The sequence below is a fragment of the Crocuta crocuta genome, unplaced genomic scaffold (assembly GCF_008692635.1).
Source record: "Crocuta crocuta isolate KB4526 unplaced genomic scaffold, BGI_CrCroc_1.0 scaffold331, whole genome shotgun sequence".
NCBI lineage: Eukaryota > Metazoa > Chordata > Mammalia > Carnivora > Hyaenidae > Crocuta > Crocuta crocuta.
This window is the reverse complement of record NW_027531015.1, coordinates 1,376,104-1,398,827: the sequence shown is the minus strand read 5'-3', so window position 1 is coordinate 1,398,827 and position 22,724 is coordinate 1,376,104. Positions and strand designations below refer to the sequence as shown.

Sequence of the window (22,724 nt, the reverse complement as noted above, 5' to 3'; positions counted from 1 at the left end):
AGAGAAAAGAAACAGTACCAGGGATTAATTAGATAATACGTCATGAACCCACATTTTTGGTTTTGTTTTGCGTTTTCTGTAGAGAACTTACTTGTACCTTTACAAAAACAAATGAGAGGGAAGGAAAAGGAAAACTAGATTCTGTGCTGAATGTTCAGATATGTAAATTTACTAAGCTATTACACACTTGAAAACAAACTACATTTTTCAAAAGGGGTAATAGGGCCAGAATTCAAGTCTCTCAAGTCAAGCAGGCATTTAACAGCCAAATGTAAATACAGTTGTCAATCCTCCCATTCTAAGTTTACAAATCATCATCATTTGTTGTGATTTCAATATTCCCTGTTAAAAATGAATGCAATGTAATTTTTGCTAATATTTATAAACATTTACAGAGCTTTTTCCCTATTTTCAATGTTTAATTGCTCACCTTTTCAAACTTAGAAGGGGGTCTTCAGAGGAATGACATCATAGAAGAAGCAGATAAGTAGTTTCTAAAGGCTTATAACAATTTGTACCCCAGCCCCTCTGGAAAACAGTGTGGAGGTTCCTCAGGAAACTAACAATAGAATTCCCCTATGACCCAGCAATAGCACTGCTAGGAATTTACCCAAAGGGATAACAGAAATGCTGATGCATAGGAGCACATGTACCCCAATGTTCATAGCAGCACTCTCCACAATAGCTAAAACACGGAAAGAGCCTAAGTGTCCATCAACAGACGAATGGATCAAGAAGATGTGGTTTATCTATACCATGGAATACTACATGGCAATGAGAAAGCATGAAATCCGGCCATGTGTAGCAACATGGATGGACCTTGAGGGTGTTATGCTGAACGAAATAAGTCAGGCAGAGAAGGACAAATATCATGTTTGCACGTATAGGAGGATTAGGAGGAACATAACTGAGGAATAAGGGGGAGAAGAAGGGGGGAAATGGTGGGGGAGAGGGAGAGAGGCAAACCATGAGAGACTCTTGAATGCTGACAAAAACTGAGGACTGGTGGATGTGGGGGGGAGGGAGCGATGGGCATGGAGGAGGGCACTTGTGGGGATGAGCGCTGGGTGTTATGTGGAAACTAATTTGACAATAAACTATTTGTTAAAAAAAAAAAATTTGTACCCTCTATCTGAGGCCTTATTTTATGTACACCGGTGAGCTGGCATATATATACCCGTAATTCATGCCTTTTGACTGTTTCCATGTGCATCATTTAAAGATCACAACAATCCTGTGACATAATTATCCTATACTCATCTAAAACTCAGTGCTCTTTGTAATTTAGATTGTGGACACTCCACCTATGTATCTAATACCTTTTCATAAAACTAAATTTTTCTTTAATTCAATAATTCAGGGATATAGAAGACACACAGTTCAAATGATGCATTTACTCATTTAATGCACAGTTTTTCTTCCAGCCACTGGGATACATCAGTGAACAAAACTGAACAAGGATTCGTGCCTTTGTGCCACTCAAATTCTAGCTGGAGAGGCATGCAATAAGCATAACTAAATAATGTTATATGTTAAAATATGATAAATCCTATAGAAAAATGTAAAGCTGCTTAGGTTAGGAGGGATTAGGAATGGAGAGTAGAGATTAGGTTTGCAGTATTAGCATAGTCACAGAATGCACCATTGAGAAACTGACATTTGAGCAAATACTTTAAGGAGTTAACCATCCAGCTCTCAGAGAAGAGCATCCCAAACAGAAGGCCCTACAGTAGGACCATGCCTAGAATGTGTGAGGGGCAGCAGAGAGGCCAGAGTGGAGGAAGCAGAAGGTCTGAAGGGAAGAGGAATAGGAAATGAGGTCAGAGAGGTAATGGGATAGGAGAGTTGTAGGCTATTGTATATATTTTAGTTCCTACTCTGAGAAAATAGCCACTGTAGGACTTTGAGCAGAAAGTGGAACGATCTGACATTTTTCCAGGATTACTTTGGCTACCAAAGCTGTACTGGGCCAAAGGCAGCTATAGAGATACTATTAGAGGCTTGCTTAGTAACCTAGACAGACAGTGGATACTCAAACCACAGTGATGGCAGTAGAGAAGAGAAAAAGCTGTCTGCATCTGGATATGTTCTGAAAGTAGAATCAATAGGTTTTCCTGAAAAAAATAAATAAATGGATGTACAGTGTGAAACAAGCAGAAGAATCAAGGATGGCACTGAGGTTTATGTTCTAGAATGCAGACTTGCCATCAACTGAAATAAGATGGGCTGAGTGGGAACAGGTTTTCTGGGAGAAGATGAGGAAGTCAGTTTTGGACATAGTGTGAGATGAATATTAGACATTTTAATGAAGATAATGAGTATTGACCATATACTGTAGAAGAGACGCATCACTTAACTTTTCTCCCCTCTTGCTAATGCTAACAGTCACAGAATTGGCAGTTCAAAAGTACTAATTTATGCTAGAAAATGTGTTAAGTTACAGTAATTCCAATAAGCTGTTCTCAATTCTAAGAGGTATGGAATCTTAAAAAGGAATGTAGATGTACATGTATGAGAGTAATATAAATCTGTCAGGTGGTAGTGGCAGGGTACACCGCAAGACTTCCCTGAACGCTGTCCATGTGAACCAGCTTAGCTCACGGTCTTATACAAGGAACCCAAATGATTTTAAAAATGGTTCTGAGAATTTGACCCCTTGTAGGGGTATCTGAATAAGGAAGAACCAAAGAGTTTGGAAAAGCACATTTAACATCTTAAATGTTTTCTATCTAGATATTTAATTTACTATGAAATTTCAAAAAGAAAGTAAAGTGATGTGAGATATTTATACATATTGAAAACTGATCTTAGGAGATGGCAGGAACCAAGTTTCTCACTGTTAGAGAAGGAAGTAACAGAGAAGAGGGGGAGGCTAAAATGATTCATGTTATACTGCTGAACATTTAACAAATAGATGTGTATATACCCAAGGTAGTATATGCCTATATTTATTGCTCTGTCAGATTAGAGGGCCTAGAAGCAAACACACTTCAGCAGCAAAAAGGAAACCCAACATCGAGGTATTAGTCTTTAATACCATTTTCTAATAAAAGAAATGAAGGCTTGCTCCTTAGAGAAATGGCTTGTTCTAGGCTGTAGTAGGGAATATAAAAGATGAACCTGACGCATCTTATAGGCCTTTAGGAAGTGCTCAGAAACACCCAACATTGATGGGGCTATGTCAAGAAGTACAGAAGCCAACTTTGGAAAGGCTCTCAATGGCCAAAGCAAAAACAATTTGAACAAAATAAATAACACAGTATACTGAATTATAACCCAAGTATGAAATAAATATCCATGAGTAGATACTGATATAAATGAAATGACTGAATAAATGGAGAATAGACCTATTTCTTACACAAAAGAATTCCAAATAATTTATGTAGATATTTCCCCTTCAAGGATATGGAGCATAAGCCCCCATCCCTTAAATGTGTACTATGTAGAGTAACTTCCAAAGAATACAGTGTGTGTGGGGGGGTGGGGGGGAGACAATAACTTTATAGTAGAGACAAACATTACCTCAGCCAAATGATCAAGATTAACATCATTAGTGATAATTCATGTGGATAGCATGTTTCCTTCTATGAGGTGATGAAAACAGCACTTTACCTATGATCTTTCTACCCAACGCTCATTACCTGTCTACCCATGAGAAAAACGGACAAACCTAGGTTGAAGGACATTCTAAGAAATATCTAACCAAAACTATCAAAATAATTTAAAAAAGGAAAGTCTAAGGAATATAGTCTAGAGGAGACTAAGGACACATGACTAAATGTAGTTTCCTGAATGGGATCCTGGAACAGAAAAAGGACATTAGATAAAAACTAAAGAAATTCTAAGTATGGACTTTAGCTTATAATGATGTATCAATATTGTTTCATTAGTTGTGACAACTGTAATACTAATGAAAGATACTGATAGTAGGAGAAATGGTGCGGAATATATAGAAACTATATAATCTTCACAACTTTTCTGTAAACCTATTCTAAAATCAAAGTTTATTTTTTACAGAACCTAACCCTAGGGCTACAAGTACCACCACCAAAGAATTTCTCAAGTAACTGAATTTAGTAACTCTTGTTACATTATGTAAAATAGAAGCATCTCATTCATCTTTGTGCTCCACCATACCCAAATACAGATCATTTATTTATATATACAGTTCTACTTTATTTCACCAGACTATAAATGCCATGTAGGGGAGGATTTTCACTTTTAGTGCTATTGCTATACTAGTGCCTGGCACTTAAGTGATCAATAAATATTTACTTATAGCAATCAAAAAGAATGAAATCTTGCCATTTGCAACTACATGGGTAGAACTAGAGGGTATCATGCTAAGCAAAATTAGAGAAAGACAAATATCCTATGACTTCACTCATATGAGGAATTTAAGATACAAAACATAAGGAAGATGAACATAAGGAAAGGGAAGCAAAACTAATATAAAAACAGGGAGGGGGACAAAACATAAGAGACTCTCAAATACAGAGAACAAACAGGATTGGTTGCTGAAGGGGGAATGGGCTGAATGGGTAAGGGGCATTTAGGAAGACACTTGGGATGAGCACTGGGTGTTATACAAAGGGGATGAATCACTGGAATCTATTGAAATCATTGTAGTATATGCTAACTAACTTGGATGTATATTAAATAAATATTTACTTAATGAGTAAATGAACTTGTTTTAGACAGCCTCCAGTAAAAATACAATGATACTGCAAAATCTGAAACTAAGACTAAAACTGGAGAGCTAAGACCAAAGAAATTCAGACTAAGAATTGAAATATATCAAGATCATCTAACTGTATGGACTATTTAGGCCCTGGGAAAACTAAATCAGACGGCCCTTTCCAAGAATTTGACTATCCTAACAACATCTGTGAGGGTCTTTGGTGGGCCAGGCAACCTGGATTCCAGTCTTGCCTTAATTCCTAACTAACTCACATTTATGAGGAAGTTCCATAACTTCTCCAAGCCTTACTTTCTTCATCTGTAAAATACGACTATATTAGACGATCTTTAAGATCCTTCCCAATCTTAGAGATGCCTGGGTGGCTCAGTTAGCTAAGCTAAGCATCTGACTCTTGATTTCAGCTCAGGTCATGATCTCACGGTTCATGAGATCGAGCCCTCTGTTAGGCTCTGTGCTGACAGTGCAAAATCTGCTTGGGATTTTCTCTCCTTCTCTCTCCACCCCACCCCTGCTCAGTCTCTCTCCCTCCCTTCCTCTCTGTCTCCCTCTCTCTCTCTCTCAAAATAAACAAATAAGCATTGAAAAAATAAAGATCCTTCCCAATCTTTAACAATCTTTAAGCCTTTAAAGTCTTTTAAACCATTTTTAAGTCTTGATATACAATGAGAAAAGAAATAAGTAGGGTAGTATCTCCTCCTCAACTCCACCTTTTCCCATTATGCATTGATCAGTCACACTAATCTGGTCCACTGCTAAATGTTAGATTTGAACTTTATGGTCATTTCCCCATGCTCTGTTTTTTGGATTGTTTATTCTTTTACAGTACTTTGATTTTTCAGTTTTGGCTTATGAGGGAGTTTGCTCAACATGAATCCAAAAATGCTTTGCTTACACCACTTCTGAGAATTAAAAACAGACATGATGTAAGTATCAATGTTGATTATTTCAGAACAAAATAAAACACAAATTGTGAAAAGTTAAAAGCAAATTGGACCTTAATTTTGTCACATACATAGAAGTTGTATAAAATTTTATGAGATTGGTTTGTAAAAGCAGTTAATTCTCATTAGGTAGTAACCTTTGCATTTAATCTAGTATTTTATCTCTAAAAATCATATACATTCTTCAATTACTGTATTTTTCTAACAAATTTAACCAGTGTATATTGTCAATCTAATAACTGAGCCCTCCGAAATCTATTTTCCCTACTTTGCTATGCATGGAGGTCTCATTTCATTGTTAAGGCTCCTCAACTAAGAAAGTTATTCCAAAGGTTAAAAAAAAAAAGAAAAAAGAAAAATAGGCATTTTACTTTTGCAGTTATTAAATGTATATCCTTAGAGAATATGATTTTTTCATATTTCACCAGTAAGGATCAACACAAGTTATACACATTTCTCATACTGAGATATCTTGTTAAGGATATCATAACCTATAGCATTATATAGATATCAATATGCAATTTTCTAGCAGATAAAGATCAGGCAAATTTTTATACCAGTGCTAACATTGATGTTGTTTGGGGACTTAAATCATAAATCCTATTATTTGTTCTGAACTTCTGTTGTTCATGGGAACAAAATTTATCCTGCTATGGAGTGGCATAAGAATCTGTCCTGTATTAAAGAATTACTTAATTTCAGCCTCTAAATATAGGCTTTGCCAGTTAAATATAGTTATTGTTTAAACTATTGCATTTTCTACCTCCAAAGCAAGAGGTGGGGCACACCCTTAAGAAATGTTTTCAAACAATGAGAAATCCTAAGCCTGAAACTATTCATGCCATTAATATGTGAAAGTATTATTTAAAAAAATAGTACATAACTTAGTCTTTTTCATACTCTCAATGGTAGCAATCAATATAACACAACTCTTAAGAACCAAAATATTTTATGTGTCCAGAGTACTCTTCTTTCTGTGACAAAATGAGAATGTTTTGCAATTCACTGCAAGAATCACCCACAGGGGAAAATGCAGAATTCAGGGATGTGCCATTTCAATACTTTGAAATGGAGCCAGGGAGAAGAAGAGTAGAAAGACTTATGCCTATGGCAAGTGCAAGTTCATAAAGTGGCTTTCCACTGCTTGCAACACATGGTGTTTAAGGCACTTCAGCAGACAGTCTATCCACCTCTCCAGCCTTCTCTCTTCCTCCCTTCCACTTTACATTTCCTTTGCACTTTACACTTCAGCAGTAGTGAATTACTTACAATGCTAGAGAAACACTTCCTAAGCTTTCTGAACCTGTGCATGTGCAGTGCCCTGGAAGTGCCTATGCCCTCATCTCCACTCCTCTGCCTCATGACTGCATGATGAATTCCTTCCTCTACATCATCTAAAATCCCATTTATATGTCATCCTCCCCAATCTAGACAAATTTAAGCACTTCCTTTTCCTATATTACTTCCTATGTCATAATACTTCTTTCCAATATTATTATGCATTTATACAAGATATACAAGGAACACATCAAAACCCTTACACATTACAAATACTTATTTACATTTCTGTCTCCCCAGAATTATGATTAAGATCACAGACCACTTTGTATTCAACTTTATAACTCTGATGCCTAGCATAGCATCTGGCACATTGTACACTCAATAAATATTGGCTATTCTTAAAGAGAATTCTAAAGTTTATTCAACTACCAAAGAGAGTGCATGCCATTATATACCCAGACTTGTTATTTATCCTGCAAAAAAAATCACATACATTGTTAACATATCAACATAAGTATATCTTTGTCAGATGATCGATCAGATGATTGAAACATTCTTTTTCTCTGTAAGTCTGTTTTGGTCCTTGAGAAATCCAAAGATCTTCACTCAGAAAAACTTTCAAAAACTATCTGTATGGCTTAAACCATCACAACCACTCAGTATTATTAGATCCATTCTGTGGGGAAGTTAAGGCGATTGTAACTGGCTACTGGTACTGGTATGATGACTATGGTTTGTGAACACACACACACACACACACACACACACACACACACTTTCAGGTATGTGTCCCATCTATTCCCCCAATGAGACAGAAGTTGGGTCTATATATTTTATACTGCTTTATTTCTGTGCACTATTCCCACACACCATGTCTGCTGGTAATCCTGGTTCTAATGACAACGGTGGAGTTGACAGGGAGCCTGCATTAGTGAAAAGAATACTAGTCAGGAGCTAGGACTCCTAACTAGCTGTGAGAATAAGTTAAAAANAAAAAAATTAAAAAAAAAAAAAAAAAAAAAAAAAAGGCAAAGTCCTTGTCCTGAATGAGCTTATATATAAATAAGATGAAGAGGAAGTAAAAATTGTGAGGATCTCTTATGCATGACCTAGATTTGGGCATTGGATAGAAATTATCTAATTTAGTCCTCACAAAAGCTCTATAAGATAGAATCACTGCTGTCTCTATTTTACAGGTAAGGAAACTCAGAATGATTTGCTCAAGAACACACAGCTAATACATGGCAGAGCGAGTATCAGTATCTAGGTTAAGTGTCTACATTCTCAGCAAGTATTCTATATGGTAAGCATTTATATGTGAACTCTGAAAAAAGAAACTTAAAGACTGATACTCAAAATTGTATGTGTCCATCCCACTAATCTTCAAACAACTGCACAATATAAGAATTTTTTTTCACAGCTGTAGCTTAATAGCTTTGCAGAGAAGGCAGTAAAATGCAGTGAATTAGAGCTCATGCTCTAGAGTCAAGACTGCCGCAAGTGCCATCTAGGCTCTACTTCCTATCGGCTGTGTTTCCGTGGTTGCTTTATTACTCCCTCAGAACTTCAGTTTTTGTATCTGTGAAATAGAATACTCTATTTTATAAGGTGAATATGATTTTTTAAATACTTGCAAAATCCTTAATAAAGAATAAATGCCAATACTAGTAATTAACAGCAACAAAAGCTAATGAAGAAAAGAAAAAACAGAGAACATTACTTACAGAAGCCAGTAATCTTCCATCTTCCTTCATGGCAAGATAGCGGTTTGCACAGACTCCTTTGATAGACACAACCCCTCTCTCTTCTGCTTGAAGTTGCAATTTGACTGGAAGTAATGGGGGGAAAATTACCTTTGTAGCATCACAGAAAAAACAGCCATCTACAAACTTATGCAATATAAAGACAAGAGCAACCAGCTAATCCACTCTGGAGGATTGGCAAGGCGGAGGGACAGGGGACAGGTGTCCATTAGATCATACCAGGATGAGATGCAGATGCTCTAGAGCATGAGTGCTTCCAGATTCCCTTCTCACTCTAGTGTCAGTGAACAGAGAAGAGTGGTGGGAAGGGGAAATGTTTTCCTTTGATGTGTAATTAGTCTCCACTTGACCCTGTTAACTGCTTGCATATTTTTAAAAAGTGAACATATGTTAATTTTTTTAAGGTTTTATTTATTTTTGAGAGAGACAGACGGCATGAGCAGGGGAGAGTCAGAGAGAGAGGGAGACACAGAATCCGAAGACAGGTTTCAGGCTCTAAGCTGTCAGCACAGAGACCGCCGTGGGGCTTGAAACCGTGAGATTAGGACCTGGGCCAAAGCTGGACCTCAACCGACTGAGTCACCCAGGCGCCCTGAACATATTTTAACAGTACATAAAAATGTAAACCACTTGAGAATTCCCATACTACTGCCTAAGATTATATTTTTTTAATGTTAATTTTTGGGAGAGAGAGAGCACATGTGCACGCGAGTTCAAGAGGAGCAGAGAGAGAGAGAGGAGGGCAAAGGATCCCAAGTGGGCTCTGTGTCGACAGCAAGAGAGCCAGAACTCACAAAACTTCAACATCATGACCTGAGCCCAAGTCAGTTGCTTTGCCATTTGAGCCACACAGGTGCCCCTTAAGTTTAACTTTTTTAAAAGTTATTTTTAACCAATTCTTCACAAATAAAATAAAATTGCTATCATCGTTTGGTTTGTTTTTCCTGGAGTTCTTTTTTGTTTCAAATTTTTATTTAAATTCTAGTTAGCTAACATATAGTGTAATATTAGTTTCAGGAGTAGAATTAGTGATTCATCACATCCGTGTAACACCCAGTGCTCATCACAAGTGCCCTCCTTAATGCCCATCACCAATCTAGACCATTCCCCCACCCACATGAACCCTCAGTTTACTAAGACTTTCTTAGAGTTTACTTCCCTCTCTTTTTTTTTTCCTTCCCCTGTGTTCATCTGGTTTTTTTCTACACATTTTACTTCTAGCTTCCCTCCTTTTAAAAAAATTATTTATTTTCGAGAGAGAGAGAGAGAGAGAGACAATGTGAGTGGGCAAGGGGCAGAGAGGGAGGGGAGGAGAGGGGAGAGAAGGAATGAGAATTCCATGCAGGCTCCACACTGTTAGCACAGAGCCCAATGTAGAGTTCAAACAGCACAAAACTGTGAGATCATGACCTGAGCCGAAACCAAGAGTAGGATACTTAACTGACTGAGCCACCCAGGCACCCCGGAGCTTCCCCTTTAATACAATACCAATGAAATTTATCTTTCTTGACAGAGGGATTGTGATGTATAGCTATTTTAGTTTGCAAATATCTATCTAGTGGAAAAACAAAATGCTCATACTTAATTTGCTTGTTTTAATAATTTTATTTTTTAATGCTTATTTGTTTTTGAGAGACAGAGTGCGAGCAGGGGAGCGGCAGAGAGAGAGGAAGACAGAATCTGAAACAGGCTCCAGGCTCTGAGCTGTCAGCACAGACCTCGATGCCGGGCTCAAACTCATGAACTACAAGATCATGACCTGAGCTGAAGTCAGACACCCAACCAACTGAGCCACCAACGCACCCCTTGATTTGCTTTTACAATGTGTTTAAAGAGTTTAGATCCTGACGAGGATGACCTGTTATACTGCATTATCAATATTAAACAGATTGTAGGATTAAGAAATAGATATTACATGATTGTGCCACAAGAATAAATTATCTAATTCAAATAAAAACTAAGTTAACACCTGTTTTGCTATTCAGAGGCAGCATTCTCCTGCCTAGAACAGTATTCTCCAAAATGTATTTTGGCGAACAGAAGTTACATATAAAAAACAGGTTCTGGGGCTAAATAAGTTTGGGAAATTCTTAGGTAGGGGTGCCTGGGTGGCTCAGTCGGTTGAGGGTCCGGCTTTGGCTCAGGTCATGATCTCACGGTTCGTGGGTTCGAGCCCTGCATCAGGCAGGCTCAGGCTCTGTGCTGACAGCTCAGAGCCTGAAACCTGTCTTCAGATTCGTGTCCCTTTTCTCTCTGACCCTCCCCTGCTTGCTCTCGCTCTCGCTCTCTCAAAAATAAATAAAAACATTAAAAAAAATTTTTTTTAAAGGAAATTCTTAGTTAAACCAAATTAACTCTATTAACAGACTTCTCACACCTTTGCTTCTTATAACCTGCGTTATAAATCACCATTAGAGGATCAGGTGTACATTGTTTATATAAAATTTACCTGGTATCAGAATGAATTTTTACATTCAACATATCTAGAACATTCTTGAGAACAATAGAAAAAAGCTGTAAATATTCAAACATTTAGAAATCAGATATTATTATTTAGGGAACATTACAAAGTAAGTAAGTTAATTTTTACAGGCATTTCCAGGTAGCTAGGGAAACATGGCATTAAAAAAACAATGCTTAAAAGATTTTGGAATTATTTACTTTGTTAGATATGTCATAGTAATTACGTTTTAAAATTTTCTCTATCAAGCAGAGCAACATACAGGTAAAACATGACATAACATCTGGGATTAGCTTCAAAACATTTTAGCAATCAAAAATAACATTCTAGCAGCCAATCAATTTTTTTATAAAGTGGGCAGGATATTTTTATTTTTTATTGTTTTTAATAAATATCTATTTTTTAGAGAGGGAGAGNAGGGGAGGGGAGGGGAGGGGAGGGGAGAGATCCTAAGTAGGTTCCATGCTCAGCATGGAATCTGATGCAGGGCTCAATCCCACGACTCTAGGATCACCACCTGAGCCGAAGTCGAGCGAGACGCTTAACCAACTGAGCCACCCAGACAACACTAATGTGGGCAGGATAAACAAAACAAGATTGATTAACCTATGTCAATAGTTATTAGAAGCATGGGAGTTTATTAATCTATTTGCACTAGTTTATTTTTTTTAATCTGTTAAACATTTAACGTGTGCTTCTCCTCTCTGTATCAGTCACTCCTAGACTCTAGACAGCACAGCATTAGGTAAATCTGCAGCTGCCAAAATTGTTCTGCAGAATCTTACAAGATAATACAAGGCAAAATGGATATAATCAAAACATGAAAACTAAACAAAGAAGCGCATAAAGTCTTTTTCACATTAAAGGGAAATGTAGAAAATAAGCTTTATTTTTAACAAATATAACCAAAATTATCTTAATGATTATGAGCAAAATCCTTATACACAACTCTAAAGTGATCTAGATAAGCCATATTAATTATGAATGCATTTATTTCTCTTTTTAGCTCAGAAGGTTGCATAAATGCTTATGAGGCAAGATTGCATAATTACTATGCTTTCTTCTGGTGCTTCATCAATAAAGTGTAGCCTAGCTCTAGCCTACCATCATTAAGTGCGTGTTAATGGTCATAAAGGAGATTATGGATAGTAATGTGTGGCCAATACCAGTGGCCCAAAGTAACATCATTCATTGATTCATTAAGACACTAGGCAATTATCACACAATAAGTCACTAAAAATTAAACATTAATTGTAGATGCTCAAAAAAATGTTTCCACTGGCAGATAATTATATACACTTTAAAAAACAACTACAGACTGAAATGACAAGCTATATAAGCCATAAAAATCATAAATTTTCTTTAAAAACCCATTAAAATTGAGATGCAAAGTAACCCAGAAGAACTAAATTCCACATACAAATGATCCCTTCTCAAAAAAAGCAGGTAACTGCTTTTATCTCTGACAGAGGAAAGAATAAACCTGCATAAAAGGGAAGTATGAAATTTTACTAACTCTTAATAGCTGTAATGTGAACTTAGAATTCTGAGGAGCTCTAATCAAAGAACAACTCCATACCCACCTGCCAGTTCTCTCTCACAGAGCTTGCACCTAGTGGACAACCATCACATATTAAAGGATGGGACAGAACAGAAGGGCTGAGAAATCTTCCTGAAGTACCTCAGGCCTTTGCTGAGTGCAAAGTAGCAGGCCAATGAAGGCTGGGAGCAGGACACAGCTGAATAAGATCCCTCTGATGGGCACTGACCCGTCACCAAATGCAAAGTGGGATCAAAAGAGCTCTTCCAAGACAAGGAAAGCCAGGGGTTGAGTTCAAGAGTAAGGATAACCCTTGACCTATCCAAACAGTTGGCAGCTGGCTACAAGGCAAACTAGAATACAAAAAATCTACTCAATTCACCCAAAAGAAAAAAGGAAATGAGAACCAGAAGGACAAAGAACAGATGCGGAAAATTAGAAAACAAATTCCAAGATGGCAGATTAAACCCAAACATATCAATAATTACGCTAAAAGCAAATGAGTATCTACATTTAAAGAAAAAAATTGTCAAGATAAAAAAGCAAAGCTCATCTGTGATGTTTACAAGAAAAGCACATTAAATACAAAGACACAGGAGTTGAAAGTAAAAATGTGGGGAAAAAAAAATGCACACCCTAAGTATAAGAACACTGGTATGGCCATATTAATATCTGATAATGTGGGGGCGCCTGGGTGGCTTAGTCGGTTAAGCGTCCGACTTTCACTTGGGTCATGATCTCACGGTTCGTGGGTTCGAGCCCCGCGTCGGGCTCTGTGCTGACTGCCAGCTCAGAGCCTGGAGCCTGTTTCGGAGTCTGTGTCTCCCTGTCTCTCTGACCCTCCGCTGCTCACGCTGTCTCTCTCTCTCCCCTAGAAATAAATAAAACATTAAAAAAAATTTAAAAAAAAAAAATATCTGATAATGTGAACTTCAAAGCAAGTAGTATAAATAGAGATGAACAAGGTTACCGCTTGATGATAAGAGGGTCAGATACATCAAGACGACATAATAATCTTAAATGTGTAGCACCAAATAACAGAATCCTAAAATATCTGAAGTAAAAATTGACAAATGAACAAATCAATAAGAATATGGAATACATAAGTAACATTATCTACCAACTTGACCTTTTTAAAAAATTTTTTTAGATCAGGCACCTTTCATTTACCTGAGACTTTATTCTCCTATTAACATCATAGTTATTTGAAAACTAGGCTTTAAAAAAAAAAACTGCCAGCATGGTAAGCTGTCCTATGCTTATTTGCCTAGTGAACTTCAATTGTTCAAATCAATTAACTCCAGCTAACACGTTCTTTTTCCAAAATCACCAGGATATTAAGTAATGTCAAGGGCTTTTGTCCTAAACAATTGGATGCTTCTGGTTCCTTTGTTTTTTAACAACCTGTAATAATTCAGACGATACAATTCATTTAAAGTGCACATATAATTCAATGGTCTTAGTATAGTCACAGAGTTGTGTAATCATCACTACAATCAATTTTAGAACCTTTTCATCATCCCATACCCTTTATTACTTCAATTACCATGTCCCCAGTACCACTATCCTCAGCCCCAGATCTATTTCCTGTTTCTATAGATTTGCCTATTCTGGATATCTCATACCAATGGAGTCATACAGGATGTGGTATTTTAGGACTGACTTCTCTCACTTAGTACAAAGTTATCAAGGTTCATCCATGTTGTAGCCATTATCAGTACTTAATTCCTTTTTATTGCCAAATAACATTCCATTGAATAGATGAACCACATTTGGTTTACCCATCCATCAATTGATGAACATTTGGTTTGTTTCCAGTTTTTGGTTACTATGAATTATGCTATGAACAACTTACGAACATGCTACACAAACAAGATTTTGTAGACCTATTTTCATTCCTTCTGGATATACACTGAGAAGTCAAATTACTGGATCATATGGTGACTACGTTGAATCATTTAGGAATTATCAGACTATTTGCAAAGCAACCTTTTTACATTCCCACTATAAATTGAGGGTTCCAATTTCTCCACATCCAGACTACATTTGTTACATTCTATGTTGTTTTTTTGTCTCTTTTGTTTTGTTTTTTTCTGTTTCTGTTCTTATTTTTATTATAGCCATCCAGGCTGGGTATGAAGTGTTATCTCATAGTTATGATATTAATTTTTCTGATGGGTAATGATATTAGGCATCTTTTCAGGTATTCATTGGCTATTTGCATATCTCCTTTAAAGAAATGTCTGTTCAGACAGGCTCATTTTTAATTAGGTTATTTATATTTTTATCAGTGAGTTGAAATAACTCTTTATATATTCTACACAAAAATCCCAAATCAGATATCTGATTTGCAAATATTTTCTCCTATCATGTGGGTTGAATTTCCACTTTCTTGATGTTGTCATTTGAAGCATGAACATTTTTAATTTTCATGAAATCAAATTTATCAATTCTGTTCTTTCATTTTCTGTACTTTTATTGTCCTAAGAAACCACTGCATAATCCAAGGGCATGGAGATTTACACCTAAACTCTTCTCTTGAGAAGTTTAGTTTTATCTTATCCGTTTAGGTTTTGATCCATTTTGAGTTAATTTTTTGTGTGCAGTATGAAGATCCAACTTCACTCTTTTACACGCAAATATGCCCCTCAAACTGACACTTAAAAGTCAGTACACCCAAGCAGAATATGCATTCTTTTTAAGAAATATGTCCAACAATAAATTACATACTGGCCATAAAATAAGTCTCAATACATTTAAAAGGACTGAAATCAAACAAAATATTATATTAGAAATTATAACAATAAGTTATCGGGAAATCCCCAAGTATTTGGAGATTAAGCAATATATTCCTTAAAAAAAACACAGATAAACTAAAAAGGAAATTAGAAAACATTTCTAATTGAATGATAATGGAAACTCAACATGCTTAAAGGGAAAGCTATAGCTTAAGTGTTGATACTAGAAAAGCAAAACATTATGAAAATCTAAACTTCTACCCCAAGAACTACAAAATGATTTTGCCAATATTATTATTTTATTTTACATATATTTTTATTTTTATTCCAGTTAGTTAATGCAGTTTTATAGTAATTTCGGGTATATAATATAGTGATTCAACACTTCCATATACCACCCTATGCTCATCATGAGTAGTACACACCTTTATCCCCATCACCTATTTCACTTATCCCTCCAACTCCCTCCCCTCTGGTAACGATTAGATTGTTTCTAACATTAAAAACTACAAAAAGATTTCTAATCTCAAATTAAGCCCAAAGTAATAGCAGAGGGAATATTTACTATGTAAAAAAATTATACACTTGAATATACACAGAGTCGCAGACTAACTCCCAGAGTTAGTTAAAATAAATAATATTTTATTTTCGTATACCTTTTGATATTTTTTCTTGGTTGAGCATATGTTCCTATTATAAGAACATAACAATGTTAGCGTTGTCAGAGTTTTAAAATAATCTATAATAAAGTGTGTACCATGTTAAACATGACTATGAAAATGATCACATTTATGAGTTCCAAGAGGGAGTGGACATTTCTCAATTAAAAGAAACCTAAGAGACATATTAATAAAAGCAATGTCTAGACCTTGTTAGAATACTGATTAAAGCAGACATTGTTTTTTAAATTTTTGTAAAAAAATAAAGACCATAGGGGAAATTTTAAAACTAACTGGATATTTTCTGCTTCTAAGGGAATTTTTTAATTTTTAGGCATGAGAATGAACTGTTACTGTTTTTTAAGGCCTCATCTTATAGAGCTACATATTAATCATTTACGTCCTGATATGTACTAATACATACCTATCACTTATTTAATGAGTTACATAATCATTTTTTAAAACTTTTTTAAGTTTATTTATTTTGAGAGAAAGAGAAAGAATGAGCAGAGAAGTGGTAGAAAGGAAGAGAGAATCGCAAGCAGGCTCTGTGCTGTCAGTGCAGAGCCAGATGCAGGGTTCAAACTCACGAACCATGAGCTCATCACCTGAACTGAAATCAAGAGTCAGACGCTTAACCAAGACTGAGCCACCTAGGCGCCCCTACATAATCATTTTCTAAATTATCTGATGAAATGATATGTCATCTACTATATTCTTCAAAACAATGCAGTACCAGGGAAGAGAAAAAGAGCTAGTGGAGGCACAGATGAAACAGTCATGTGATGATAACTGCTGAAGCTGAGTTCATTATACTGGTCCTTCTATTTTTGCATAGAACTTAAATTTTCTCTAATAAAAGCTTTTCTAGGTTAAAAAAAGAACAAAGCAAGTAACCAAAGGCAGCTCACTGGGCAATTAGTGTTAATTTGGTTGGAAATGTATTGAAGGATATTGTCTTAGATAATTAGGCCTGCTATAATACAAATACCATAGACTGGGTGACTTAAGTGACACTTTTTTCTCACAGTTCTGGAGGCTGAAGAATCCAAGATCAAGGTGCTATTAGCTTTGGTGTCTGGTGATTTAAACAGCGCCCATCTCCCTTGTGTCTTTACTAGGCAGAAGAGGCTAGGGAACTCTGTGGGGTCTCTTTTATAAGGACACTCATCCCACTCATGAGAGCTCCATCCTCATGACTTCATCAACTCCCAAAGTCTCCACCTTCTTTTTGTTTTTGATTCCCATATAGTTAACTTACAGTGTTAGACTAGTTTCAGGTGTACACTATAGTGATTCAACAATCCTATACATTATTCAATGCTCAATAAGACAATTTTTTTAATGTTCATTTATTTTTGAGAGAGAGAGACAGTGCAAGCAGGGGAGAGGCAGAGAGAGAGGGAGACTGAAGCAGGCTACAGGCTCTTAGCTGTTAGTACAAAGCCCAACGTGGGGCTCAAACTCACAACTGTAAGATCATGACCTAAGCCGAAGTTGGATACTCAACTGACTGAGCCACCCAGGCACCTCTAGTTAAGTATCCTCTTAATCCTCTTGATCTAATTCACCCATTCTCTCACTCACCTCCCCTCTGGTAACTATGTTTGTTCTCTATAGTTAACAGTTTATCTTTTGGTTTGTCTCTTTTTTTTATTTCTTAAATTCCACATATGAGTGAAATCATATGGTATTTGTCTTTCTCTTATTTTGCTTAGGATTATACTCTCTAGATCCATCCATGTTGTTCCAAATGGCAAGATTTCATTCATTTTTAATGGCCAAATAATATTCTTGTGTGTGTGTGTACACACACACATACCACATCTTCTTTATTTATTCATCTATCGATGGACACTTGGTTTGCTTCCATAATTTGGCTATTTTAAATAATGCTGCAACATATGTAGAGATGCATGTATCCCTTTGACTTCATGTTTTTGTATTTTGGGGATAAATACCCAAATATGTGATTATTAGATCATAGGGTGGTTCTATTTTTAACTTTTTGAAGAACATCCATACAGTTTTCCACAGTGAGAATTTACCAGTTTGCATTCTCACCAATATTACAAGAGGGTTCCCCTTTCTCCACATCCTCACCAAAATTTGTTTATTCATTATAGCCACTGAGTTAGGTATAAGGTGATATCTCATTATGGTTTTGATGAGCATCTCCCTGATGATGAATGTTGCGGAACAACTTTTCATGTGTCTGTCTGGCCATCTGTATGTCTTTCGTGAAATGTATGTTCATATCTTCAGACCATTTTTTGATTGGATTACGTGGTTTTTTTGGTATTGAGTTTCAGAAGTTCTTTATATATTTTGGATACTAACCTTTTATCAGATATGTCCTTGCAACCATTTTCTCCCATTCAGTAGGTTGTCCTTTAGGTTTTTTAAATTTAAGTAATCTCTGTCCTGAAAGTGGGGCTCAAACTGACAAGCTCAAAATCAAGAGTCCCACGCTCTTCCAACTGAGCCAGCCAGGTGCCCTGGCTATCTTTTAGTTTTGTTGATTATTTCCTTTGCTGTACAGAAGCTTGCTTGTCTGTCTATCTATCTGATGTAGTCCCAATAGTTCATTTTTGCTTTTGTTTCCCTTGCCTTACAGGACCTATCTAGAAAGAAGTTGCTATGGCCAAGCCAGAGAGATTGCTGCCTGTGCTCTCTTATAGGATTTTTATAGTTTCAAGTCTCATATGCACCCTTAAGCCATTTTTAATTTATTTTTGTGTATGGTTTTAAGAAAGTGGTCCTTTTGCATGTTGCTTTCCAGTTTTCCCAACACCATTTGCTGAAGAGACTGTCTTGTTTCCCATTACATATTCTTATCTCCTTTGTCAAAGATTAATTGACTACATAATCATGGTTTCGATTCTGGGCTCTATATTCTGCTCCATTGATTGATGTGACTATTTTTGTGCCAGTACCATACTGTTTTGATTACTATAGCTTTGTAGTATAACTTGAAATTAGAGATTATGACACCTCCAGCTTTATTCTTCTTTTTCAAGATTGCTTTGGTTATTTGAAGTCTTTTGTGGTTCCATACAAATTTTAGGATTTTTTATCCTACTTCTGTGAAAAATGCTGTTGGTATTTTGATAGGGATTGCATTCAATCTGTAGGTTGCTTTGGGTAGTATGGACATTTTAAAAATATTTGTTCATCTAATCCATGGGCATGCAATATCTTTCCATTCGTTTGTGTCTTCTTCAAGTTCTCTCGTCAGTGTTTTTAGTTTTCAGAGTCTTTCACCTCTTCAGTTAGGTTTATTCCTAGGTAACCTACTATTTATGGTACAATTATAAATGAGAATGTTTTCTTAATTTCTCTTTCTGCTGCTTCATTATCAGTATATAGAAATGCAACAGATTTCTGTACATTCGTTTTGTATCCTATCACCTTAGTGAATTCATTTATCAGTTCCAGTAGTTTTTTTGGTAGAGTCTTTAGGGTTTTCTACATAGCATCATGTCATCTGCAAACAGTGAAAGTTTTGCTTCTTTCTTACTAATGGATGCTGTTTATTCCTTTTTCTTATCTGATTGCTGTGGCTAGGATTCCCAGTACTGTATTGAATAAAAGTGGTGAGAGTGCACTTCCCAAAGGCCCCACCTTCTAATATCATTACCTTGGGGTTAGGACTTCAATGTATGAATTGGATAAGGGGAGAAACACAAACATTCAGTCCATGGCAGGTATAAAAACTGTGTTTATGTTCCAGATAGAGTCCCTCAGATACTCTAAAGGTTCCATACAATGTGAAATCTCAGCTAGTACATAAGAATACTGAACAGTCTAGTCCAGTGAAACTAAATCTGGTTGCATTCAAGTTAGATTTTTAGTTGTCACTGTTCCGTGTTGCAATGGCTTCATAGGGAGGAAAGATACAATAATCATACTTGAGATTTAGAAGACTCTTAATAAGCAAAGCCATTGGATCTTATGACTTGGAACAGGCATTAGCCAAAGACACATTTCATTTACTGGAAGGAGAGGGGGAGAAGGGCTTCTTAAAGGAGTAGTTTTAAATATTAAGTATGTTAAGATAGGAAATGAAAGGAATTACATTAAATTTCCATATAAAGAGTACACTAAAATTTTCCACACTACTCAGGAAAGAAAATATAACAGACAAGCCTGCAAAAATTTGTTCTGAAAAATGGAGGATGACTTATCATCAACTCTTCTGAACCATAAAAATGATCAATTCTGTGTCTAACCAGGGAAGCTATCATCCTCAGACTAGTTTCTGGAAATGTAAAATTAATTTATATTTTTATACTTACATCGATGTTAAAGACTTAGTTTTCACCTTATATAAAAACTATACCCTACTTTAATACTTCAATCCAAGTTTTCAGTTATATACTTATAAAGTATGTACCATAGCTCTTTAAAAAAAAAAAAAAGATATTATTTCGTGATAATACTATGAAGCTTGCCACTTAAAAAGTACTTAATAAGTGACTACAAAATAGAACATTCCTTTTTTTAAAATATTTTATGTATTTTATTTTGAGAGAGAGAGAGAGAGAGACAGACAGAGTTTGAGTGGGGGAGGGGCAGACACAGACTCTGAAGCAGGCTCCAGGCTCTGAGCTGTCAGCCAGATGCAGGGATTGAACCCAGGGACTCTGAAATGATGACCTGAGGCGAAGTCGAATACTTAACTGACTGAGTCACCCAGGTGCCCCTAGAACATTCCTTTTTGTTACATAATAAGTACTATTCTGTGGCACACTGAGCTAGACTCTGGAATTATAATCTACTCTGGAAAACCTTCTGTGGTTATTCCCTCCTCCCATCTTTCCTCAGTTTAGGATAGGAACCTTCTCCTCTCTACTCTCATATTATCCTGTTTTCTCCACTTGGAACAATTTTATATCACACATGTGTTTTCTTCCCTCCCTGCAAATTTCTTGAGGGCAGGGAGATGTACCTTACCCATCTCTACATCATGCATTAGCACAGTGCCAGGCATGGAGAATTGTCTAGTGAATGTTTGGTGGATAAAAGCATCTCATGCAAGACAGAAATGGATGAAGAAACTGCAGCAATGCCCTTGGTATCATACTTGAGTTTTATACAGGTGCTATCAGAGTACAAAAAAGGACATGTAATTAAATGTCAGGAATCTTTCTAGGAGGGATGAAATTTCAGCCAAGTTTTAAAGGGTAAATAGGAAATAATTTAATGAAAAGGTTACAGGGTAGGGAGATGAGGAGGAATGAATTTCCAGGTAAAATTCACTCTAGAACTGAGGTATGAAATAAGCCACATTTGTCCAAAATAGCCAAGTCCTAGACAGCTAAAGCAATCAGCAAAATGCAGACTGAGAGATCAAAACACATATTTAAAAAGCAAAACTAAAGTAGAATACTTAATGAGGCCTATGGATGTGATGAAATAATTAAAAATACAAATACGTTATTAAAATAAAAATCTGTAGAGGCACCTAGATTGAGTGTGTCTGACCCTTGATTTTGGTTCAGATCATGATCCCAGGGTCATGGAATCCAGCCCCACATCGGATTCCATGCTGAGCATGGAGCCTACTGAAGATTCTTTGTCTCTCTCTCTCTCTCTCTCTCTTCCCCCCCCCCATGCCCCTCTCCCTCTCTTGTGCATGCACTCTTTCCCTCTAAAATTTAAAAAAAAAAAAAAACAAAACAAAACTCAGTTCACTTTTATTGGGAAAGTAAGCGACTGCAATTGAGACAGGGCAGAGAGGCTTCTAGGGTGGCTGGTAAAATTCTGTCTTTCAATCTGAGTGACAGTTACAAGAATGTTCACCTAGTAATAATTCATTAAAGTACAAGCTATTTTATGTGTTTTTCTGTATCAATGGTATATCTATAAAGGCAAAATTACTATATTAAAAGACCTTTTAAATTGGGCCCTGGAAAGTGATTTAACCCAGGTCATTACAGCAAGTTGGAGACCACTCACTATATTGAGTTTTGGAATGCACAAGAATCCACAACTTTGATAAACACAGACTTCTGGTGGCTTTCTAATGTTGATAGAAAATCCAGTAAGACAAACTTGGAAAAATAAATAGTGTGCTCTCCAAGCTTATATTCAACTTTCTTTTCTGTTATAGAAAAAAAAAAAAAAAGCTGTAAACCACAAAATTGACAGATCTCATCATTAGGCAAGGCCTTAGTAGTCAGTTAGCCCCATCATTATAAAATTACGTCTAATTTTTACTTGAAAATCTTCAGCAAAGGAGAATTTACACAGTCTTTCTAAAGTGATTTGGTTATGCAATCAAAGGAACAGAAATTCTGATCTTCATAAGTAAGCAACACAAATGCTTAAGTGCTCAGATTATTAGCACTTGACACATTTAATTATGCAGTAAAACCAAAACGCCAAACTATTTCTTCAGGGTTACTACTATTGCTCAAAAACATTTTGGAACTCAATTTTTTTAATTTCCCCCCAGAATTTGCATTGTTTTCTTTTGAAAATGCTCAAGGATGATAAATCTTAAAATCTTAAATACCAATTTGTTAGAGCTGTAAAGGAGGACTTCGGAGATCATCTAACGTACCTTCTCATTTATAAATAAAGAAGCTGACATTTAGAGGTTTTGTCCCTGGTGAAAGAATATCACTTTTGGAA

The 22,724-nt window shown here is 36.2% G+C and overlaps 1 protein-coding gene across 1 annotated transcript in view; it reads right to left on the bottom strand.

Moving 5' to 3' along the window:
* FGF2 (fibroblast growth factor 2) overlaps window positions 1-22,724 on the bottom strand; it is a 74,716-nt gene that overhangs the window by 2,705 nt on the left and 49,287 nt on the right. Inside the window, exon 3 of the mRNA XM_077770882.1 lies at window positions 8,649-8,752. Within this exon, the coding sequence (XP_077627008.1) occupies window positions 8,649-8,752 (104 nt within the window). The remainder of the gene's footprint in view (window positions 1-8,648; window positions 8,753-22,724) is intronic.